Consider the following 9,679-nt stretch of genomic DNA (forward strand, 5'->3'; position numbering starts at 1 on the left):
GGGAAAGATTAAAGCTGTCCAAGAATGGCCACAACCATCAAATGTCCCTGAAATCCGTAGTTTTCTAGGCCTCGCAGGCTATTATAGGCGTTTCATTCCGGACTTTTCCTCGATTGTCTCCCCTTTGACGAAGCTGACCTGCAAAAATCAAAAATTCATGTGGAATTCAAAATGTGAGGAAGCATTCGAGAAAATCAAGTCTCATCTAACTAAAGCACCTATACTCGCCTACCCAACCCCTGGTGACAAGTGTATACTAGATTGTGATGCGAGCGCTACAGGAAAAGGGGGAGTCCTATCTCAGCTGCAGAATGGGGATGAAAAAGTGATTGCCTATGCAAGCAAGTCACTTAACCGTTCACAGAGGAACTATTGCACAACGAACCGAGAGTTACTGGCCGTCGTCACACTACTGAGACATTTTAAGCACTATCTCTATGGTAGAAAGTTCCTTGTGAGGACTGACCATGCATCCCTCATATGGCTCAAAAACTTTAGGGACCCAGATGGAATACTTGCGAGATGGCTTGCTGTGATAGATATGTACGATTGTGAAATCCAGCATCGACCGGGGTCCGCACATCAGAACGCAGACAGCTTGTCTCGGATACCTCATCGTTCATGCAGGAGGAAGGACTGTCCCGATTGTTCACCCAGTATAGAAAAACATAGCGGGAGAGGGCTCTGTTAGGGACCTCCACAAAGGCAGGAGACTGTGTGATGGAGTGGGGGTAGAGCAGGAAAATATAGGTATTGTTAAGCAGGTACAGGAAAGTAACTGGGTTGACAGCTGGGGAACCAAACAACTACAGGAATGGCAGGAAAACGATGAACATATCCATAAAGTTAGGAGTCTGAAAACCCAACTAACACATAAACCAAGCAGGAAACAGATGGCTGGCTTTCCATACGAGGTCCGAGTCTATTGTCAGCTGTGGGATATGCTCGTTTTCCGAGATGGGTTATTGTGTGTACAGGAACCTAGCGCTTCTCAGGATAAGTTTAGGATAGTTGCGCCAGCCAACATTCGTACAAATGTTATGAAACACCTACATAATGATCGGTTAGGGGGACACCTTGGTAGGGAAAAAACAACAGCTCAGGTACAAAACCGGTTCTACTGGCCAGGGCTTACCGAAGATGTCAGACGATGGTGTAGGGTTTGTATTTCATGTGCCAGACGTAAACCTGGTCCGGGATTAGGGAAATCTCCATTACGTTCTACATTAGATCAAGTCTCCCAGCCCCTGGATCGTATAGCTATAGATATCCTTGGTGGATTAAGACAAACTAGGAATGGGAATAGCTATGTGATAGTAGTGTGTGATTACTTTACCAAATGGGTTGAGGGCTATGCTGTAGCTGACCACACAGCATTGACTGTGGCAGATAAGCTGTGTACAGAGTTTATAGCTAGATTTGGGGCACCAAAACAAATCCACACTGATCGGGGACCAGAGTTTGAAAGCGAGTTATTTAGCTTAGTCTGTAGTTATTTGGGGATTCAAAAATCAAGGACCACTCCCTTTCACCCCCAGTCCGACGGGTTGGTAGAGCGGTTGAATAGAACACTGATCCAGATGCTGTCAATGTACGTAAATGATAACCTCGATGATTGGGATGATCACCTACCCTATGTATTGGCCGCATACCGAGCTACACCCCACGTCAGTACTGGCTGTAGTCCTAATTTGGTTATGTTGGGGAGGGAAACTAATCTACCCCTAGACATTGTGGTTGGTGGGCCTCCAGGGGAAGATAAAGGGTGTCACAACCTGTACGTAGATTGGTTACAGACAACAATGAGGGAGATATTTAGTTCAGTAAAAGTTAGATTAGGATCTGCAGCTGAGCGACAGAAAAACTTCTATGATAAGGGATTAAAGGCACGTAGTTACAACATAGGCGACCTGATTTGGAGATGGTATCCCCCTAGTTTACAAAACAAATTAGGTACAGGTTGGTCAGGGCCATATAAAGTGGTGCATAAACTTTCAGACCTTACTTACGAAGTACAGAAAACACCAGAACGGCGTCCTGTAACTATACATGTAGATCATGCCAAGCCATACCTTGGAGAACCTGTTCCCGAAACCAGCAGCGCCCCAGCAGACTGCGACCCAACACCTAGGGGAGACGACTCAATCCTGGACGACGATGATGTTTCAGGTCCAGCAGTACACCATGACAGTGGGTCACCTGTTAATGGACAGAACACTCAACAACAGGACACAGGGGCTGGTCATGTAAAGACCCCTGTAAAAACCAGAGCCGGGAGAGCGATTAAACCAAAAATAATATTTTCTCCCCAATAAATTATATTCTTTTTAAGAAGGGGGAGGAGTGGAAGATTAGGATAATAAATTTTCAAAATTTGACTTAAACTGTATAATATATATAAACTGTATTATTATAAGGTATTATGTCATTATTTAATACCTGTTATAATTTGCAACTTCAGAATAATAATAACTCTTCAAGTTTGTACTTTAAGCTTGTTTTACAATATACATTCCATGTATTCTGGTAATATATTCTAAACTCGAATTTTGCCTGTTAGCAGAACAATGGATTACCTTACACTAGACGTCAGTGACACTGAGTTGCAGAGTGTAGATGCGGATATCCGCCCTGTGTGGAGGGAGGGGGGCATGCCATGTCCAGGTCCCAACTGTACCTCCAGAGTCTATACCACCATGAAGGCCCTAAAGCTTCACTGGAAGAAGCGACACTCTCCGGAAGTGGTCATGTACCAGTGTGGATTGTGTCGCTTCAAGAGTCCAGAGTCCCATCAGGTGCAGCGACATTTATCTCGGCAGCATGGGAAGTCCAAGGAGGAGGCACAGACGTCTATGAAGGATATAGTTGAGAAAAGTGAGCTGGTCCCCAATACCCAGTATGTATCGCCCGGGGACGCGCTGATGCCCGTTGCACCGGTCAGTGCGAGGGCCGCCGCCTATCGGGAGAGGGTCCGACAGGCCAGGGCGAGAGCGGCAGCACTCTACCGGCTCGACCATGACATCACCCCTCCCCTGGTATACCAAACCCGTGACGAGGAGGTAGTCCTACAGGAGAGGAATGGACAGCCCGAGGGGTTTGTTAGGGTCAAGGCCAGAGGGAACTCGAGGGAGTTGGTGCCTCTATCCGCGGAGGATAAATGTTTCGATGAGTTCAAAGATTAGTGTCCTCTGAAAGGAAAATTCAGTCAGTAATAATAAAATAAAAGTGTTTATTTCAACATATATGATATTTGTGGAATTCTAAGAAGCCTGTGCTTACTGTGAGATGGTGGAATAGACTGAACTGTCCGTATTTTTATTTTCAGGTATCAACATTTCGCGTGTGTAAAAATAAAATAAAAAAAAATTATAAAATTTTATGTGAATTTATCAGAAAGTATCATATCTGTCTATTTTATACCATATTTTGGTTTTAATACTCTCACCTTGCTCTGAGTTTTATAATTTCCAGAAAATTATCCATTACTGGACATTTAAACATCAATGGATATAGGATAACAGTGGTTAAGATAATATTTAGTTCAGACAATTAATGTCTGTATTTCGCTATGATAATTAAATGTATATATACTAGGTTATATGTTACAGATGTATATCAAACGTGGCACTCTATATATACATGCCTGTATTGCTGTTGACAATATTAGTTTTATTAGGGATTTCCATTTAGGATGGAAATCCCTATTGTTATTGTTCTGTTTTTTCTTCTTATTATTTTTCTTTCTTTTTCTTATTTCCACAAATCTTGTTAGCAGGATATCTCAGGAACGGAATAAGGTACGACGCTCAACTTTGGACACGTTATGAATGTACATACGATCTTGAAATGTACGTTCGATTTTTAAAAAAAATGGTCAAGGTCAAGGTCATAGACGAAAAAAACAATTTTTTGGAACGAAGTTTAAGCGCTCATAACTTCATTACCGTACGGTGTACATCGTTCACGTTTTGTTATTCAGATAGATCTTGACATTGCGCGTGCTTTTTCCATGCCATGTTATCAGAGATTATGTCAAGGTCAAGAGTTCGCTACGGGGTCAAACAAAGGTCAAAAACGAAATTCAACACAGAAAAGTTTTGAAAGTTGGATATGAAAGGGCATGCCCTCAGAACTATACAATGACAAGTTTTAAGGTCATGAGATCCAAAATGGCGGAGATATAGGCCTTTGAAAAAAGGCTATTTTGGCGTTTTCCCGCCAAAAATTTTAAAGTTTCAGCGCCTTTAATACTTAACATACATGCTTGAATTTTTGTATAGATATAGCATGGACGAATGTCTACAGAACTTATTCCTTTTTATTGACCTTGACATTCATTCAAGGTCACAGGGTTCAAAAAGCTTTAAATCTTTAAACGACATCTTCGTAATAAATAAGAGGTGTAGAGCGCTGAAATTTGGAGACGTTATGTACGTACATGAGTTCTTACAATGTACTCTCGATTTTGGAGGATAACGTTCAAGGTCAAGGTCACAGACGTAAAACACTGCTTTTTTCGAACGAACTTTAAACGCTCATAATTTCATAACCGTACGCTACACAACATGTACGTTTCATTCTCCATGTAGATCACGATAATTCACGTTTTTTTTTCATTACATGTTATCAGAAATTATGTCAAGGTCACGAGTTCACTAGGGGGTCAAATGAGGTCAAACAAAGGTCAAAAATGAACTTTACCATAGAAATGTTTCGAAGGGCGCATATGAAAGAGCATGTTCTCAGGCACATAAAATGACCAAATTCAAGGTCATATGATCCAAAATGGCGGAGATATAGGACATCAAAAATCGAAATTTTAGTTTATATTTGCCCCTGCCCGAGACGTTTCAGCGCCTTTATACCTGTATGTACAGTGTTGATTTTTCATACCTATGTTGTATTAACTTTTGTCTTCACAAGTTACTTATTTTTAAGGGGTTATATAGAAAAATGGCGAATATATAGCTCTCCAAATATGGCAATTTGTTTCATTTTCTTATTTTTTGTCCGTTATTTGTGAGCTCGTAGGGCCTTTATCATCTCATTTAGAGTGTTGATTTTTTGTAAATGTAAGCTTTAGCCTATTGTCTGTACAGGTTTTTAATTTCAAAGACATGAATTTGAAAATGGCGGAAATATAGACCTCCGAATATGGCGTTTCGTTCATTTTTTAACGTAAATTTTAGGGTAATTCATGAAAATTCAAAGGTGAAATGTTTTGAATCGGATGTGAAAGATCATGCTTTCAGACACATAAAATGACCAAGTTCAAGGTCATATGATTCAAAATGGCGGAGATATAGGACATCGAAAATCGAAATTTTAGTTTTTATTCGTCCTTGCACGAGACGTTTCAGCGCCTTTAAACCTGTATGTACAGTGTTGATTTTTCATACCTGTTTTGTATGAACTTTTGTCTTCAAAAGTTGTTTATTTTTAAGGGGTTATATAGAAAAATGGCGAATATATAGCTCTCCAAATATGGCAATTTGTTTCATTTTCTTATTTTTTGTCCGTTATTTGTGAGCTCGTAGGGCCTTTATCGTCTCATATAGGGTGTTGATTTTTTGTAAATGTTAGCTTTAGCCTATTGTCTGTACAGGTTTTTTAATTTCAAAGACATGAATTTGAAAATGGCGGAAATACAGACCTCCGAATATGGCGTTTCGTTCATTTTTTAACGTAAATTTTAGGGTAATTCATGAAAATTCAAAGGTGAAATGTTTTGAATTGGATGTGAAAGATCATGCTTTCAGACACATAAAATGACCAAGTTCAAGGTCATAAGATTCAAAATGGCGGAGATATAGGACATCGAAAATCGAAATCTTAGTTTTTATTTGTCCTTGCACGAGACGTTTCAGCGCCTTTAAACCTGTATGTACAGTGTTGATTTTCATACCTGTGTTGTATGAACTTTTGTCTTCAAAAGTTATTTCTTTTTAAAGGGTTATATAGAAAAATGGCGGAAATATAGCTCTCCAAATATGGCAATTTGTTTCATTTTCTTATTTTTTCCGTTATTTGTGAGCTCGTAGGGCCTTTATCATCTCATGTTGAGTGTTGAATTTTTGTAAATGTAAGCTTTAGCCTATTGTCTGTACAGGTTTTTAATTTCAAAGACATGAATTTGAAAATGGCGGAAATATAGACCTCCGAATATGGCGTTTCGTTCATTTTTTAACGTAAATTTTAGGGTAATTCATGAAAATTCAAAGGTGAAATGTTTTGAATCGGGATGTGAAAGATCATGCTTTCAGACACATAAAATGACCAATTTCAATGTCATATGATTCAAAATGGCGGAGGTATAGAACTTTCAGCGATTTTGAGTTGTGATTACATGATGTGGCATGTGGCCAAAGGGAGATAATCGGTATCTAATACTAAAACTCTAATCGTACGTGTTATTCCGCATTGGTCCAAGATCTTCATAAGATAAGGAGAATTTTTGCACTTTTTAAAAAACCTGAAATTCTAATGTTTTTTACCTATTCATTATCAAAATTGATATTTTGAACCTAAATCTCAATCTGAATTTCCAAATTCATATCATGGTTATCAAGGAATAATTACCTGTCAGAAAACATTTTTAATTTTGAAATTCATAATTAGCCAGCCAATCAGCGGCCGGGTTAAAATTCTGTCCTGGGCTCAATCTTCGTTACACACGGGCCGTTTCGAAGGTATTTTTACTTTTAGTTTTCAATACTTTTCGGGATGTTTTAAGTGCTACTGTAATAGGGAGGGTTTTCCACAAGAGACCCGGAGGGGCGATCCGACTGTAGCTCCCGTTATATGTATAAGTCCCAAATCGTGATCGTATAGTATTTTTAGTATACAACAGAGTCCACAGTCGTCACAAATCCTCTCCGGATCCCGTTTCCTCCACAGGTTACAGGCCTGTATCTCAACAGGTTCGATCTCTAGGATGTAGCGGAAGCACTGACACTAATCCAATAACTCAACTAGGTAAATGCAGGTACAAATAACTATTTATTATATAAAAGACAAGTAGATTAATTATTACATAGAAGATTCACAATAGTGCCCGTTAAGACAGATAACAATAAGAGATATATAAGTGCCGAAGCAGTTACAATGTATCCAAGATTAACTATAGCCAAACTTTAGGCCTAATTAGCTAAGTCCTGTGTGATTACCACGTTCCCTAAACAAAGCCTAACACCCTACGGAGCCAACTAACCACCTACAAGTGTTCTTAACTCTAGAAGGTATATATAAAACCAACGGTGTAAACTAGGATACCTTAGGATGCCTAAGCCCTAAGCCCCTGACAACCCCTAATTATACACAAACCCTACGTTAGCTATAGATACACTCTAAGTAAAGACCCATCAGCCCCTTTTATAACAACTCATCAACCCAGTACCCCAAAGTGACCACTGATTGGTCAATGTCCGGACAGAGCACCATATTTAGGTGAAACCGTTGCTTCAACAACCCACCTACACACTAAATATAACTTCCGCTTAAAACAGACAAGGCTCAACTGACTGATAAAACACCTCCCACGTGTACCACACGTGTACTCCGGCCAGCGGTCATCATCGGGGTGATCATGAGGACAACTAGGTTGATGAATGTGACTGCTAAACAGCAAACACACCCTAGATAAGACCTGTTCTCACGGTGTTCCCCTGAATTTGGGTCCAAGATACATAAACAGATCACTAAAGTGAAGACTTAGAAGAGTGCAATAACAAATATACATACTGTAGAAATAAATGCAACAATGATAGAAACCCGTTCTATCACACTACATATACACGTATATATGAACAATGTACACGTGTTTGCGTAAATACACGTACATGTGTAACTACACCGCATACATGGGAGGCCGTCCTTACGTGACCCTAGCTGTTAATAGGACGTACATTTGAACAAACAAACAATAAAAGTAATGCACAAACACAATAACTGACAGGTTTAAAAGCCTTTTATGTGTGTGGCAGAGCCGTCCACCTGTGACAACCGGATGTTCAAACAAAACACAACCGGTGCTATTTTGAGAAACTATCCGGCCGTTTTGAGATCACAGAAACCAAATAAATTCCCATAGAGGACCGTGTTAACGTTTGCTACTATTCAGGTTAATTGAAGTTATCAAAATTCTTTACAAAATTTACATCTACAATGTATTGTTCCGACCCACACATATATCCAATCAGCAGGCTCCTATATATTCACCTCTCTATGAAATCTTGTGCCCAAAGGGGGATTCCCCCTAAATCTGTTTTTCGGTTGGACCAGACTACTTTCGTAAGAAACGCCTTTCTGATTAATATTGAGTGAGATTGTCCGTTCGTTAAAGCAATCGTCTGTTCCGCTAACATTACTTATATCATTACATAGGTGGAAATCCCGTGTTTTGATCGCGATCAAATCTAGTTTATGTTGTTGTTATACTCGTAACTGCCCATGGGTGATTGTGTATATAGTTGGATGATGGTAGTGGCTCATCATTATATTTTGTTATACTTGTTTCTAGTCGATAGTTGTAGATTCCAGTTTAGTTATCAGAAATTGGATGATGATCATAGATTTCTACAGCTGTCTATAGTGGTGGTGGATTATGGCTTCATAAAGCTGGTTTAATATTGTTGATATTTCACTGTTATTTAGAATTTGATGCCTTGATATTAAGTGGATTTATATAGATATCTACATCACTAGCATACATTTTAGCGGTTCAGGCAGTTCAGTGTTTATGGGAGCTGGTAGGCCTTCTGAATCCTTAGGTTGCTATGACTGATGTTAACTAAGTTGAGATATCATATGATATTTGGCATCGTTGTTATTATATTTCGGAAGTTGGTTTATTGTTATTGTTTCAGTAATTTGTGTTTAAATCTTATGGTGCAGTTGTTATAAATGTTTTATCGTATTGTTAATACTTACCTTGTTCGTAGCCCGTACTCTAGAGACATTTTTACGTCGGTCTTCTGCTTCTGACTTCTTAAGGCCTAGGTTGACCTTCGGTCCTTTCAAAGAAGGGAGGTGTGTAACGGGATTGGTTTTAGTTTCTTAAATTTCTGTCAGTTCGTTTCCTATTTGTTTACCTCTTGTTGTTAGGCATATGTCTCGCGATGTTTAAGATTATTGTAATGCAAATTATAGCCAAAGTTAGCACTTGCCGCCTGTTCTGTCTGGTGACTTGCGACACTTTGCACGCTTTCCTCGTTTACCAATGAGAGTACTTTGGGTCCGAGATTATTTAGTCAGGTACGTTCGATTCGGTCTTCTGATTGGACGGTTATTCGGATTTGTGTGCTCGGAACTTATTTATCACGCCGTGTTTGCAGGTATGTTCGCCGCTATTACGATTGACTTCGTGAGCCGACGGTCACATTTCTTTCCCTCTCTTATTTAGGTATAACTATGGTGGGTGGTCGTTGATAAGCTTTAAATGCATGGGGGTTTATAGGAATGTAGCGGTATGAGGGTTGGGGGGACGGTCTCAAAGAGTATTTGTGTACGTCATGTGTAGAGTGCCAAAATAAACGTCAATATCAGTATTTAAACGCCTTTGTTCATTCTTCTAATAGCCAATACCGTACTTAACATCATAACTCAATTCGAACCTGGGTTGATCAGTACACACATGTGCGCGGAGCGGGTGCACGCGTGAGTTCACCCCTCCCGTTACAAT

At 39.6% G+C, this 9,679-nt stretch overlaps 1 protein-coding gene across 1 annotated transcript; it reads left to right on the forward strand.

Moving 5' to 3' along the window:
• Positions 1-2,562: 2,562 nt before the first annotated feature.
• LOC138311512 (uncharacterized) lies at positions 2,563-3,653 on the forward strand. The gene has a single exon (XM_069252833.1). It carries the CDS (start codon positions 2,568-2,570, stop codon positions 3,180-3,182), a length of 615 nt encoding a protein of 204 aa, XP_069108934.1. The 5' UTR covers positions 2,563-2,567; the 3' UTR covers positions 3,183-3,653.
• The last annotated feature ends 6,026 nt before the right edge of the window (positions 3,654-9,679 follow it).

The sequence above is a fragment of the Argopecten irradians genome, unplaced genomic scaffold, assembly GCF_041381155.1.
Source record: "Argopecten irradians isolate NY unplaced genomic scaffold, Ai_NY scaffold_0038, whole genome shotgun sequence".
Taxonomy (NCBI): domain Eukaryota; kingdom Metazoa; phylum Mollusca; class Bivalvia; order Pectinida; family Pectinidae; genus Argopecten; species Argopecten irradians.

Excerpts from the sequence above, each read along its gene's own strand:
- LOC138311512 (XM_069252833.1), top strand. The coding sequence starts at position 2,568 with ATGGATTACCTTACACTAGACGTCAGTGACACTGAGTTGCAGAGTGTA.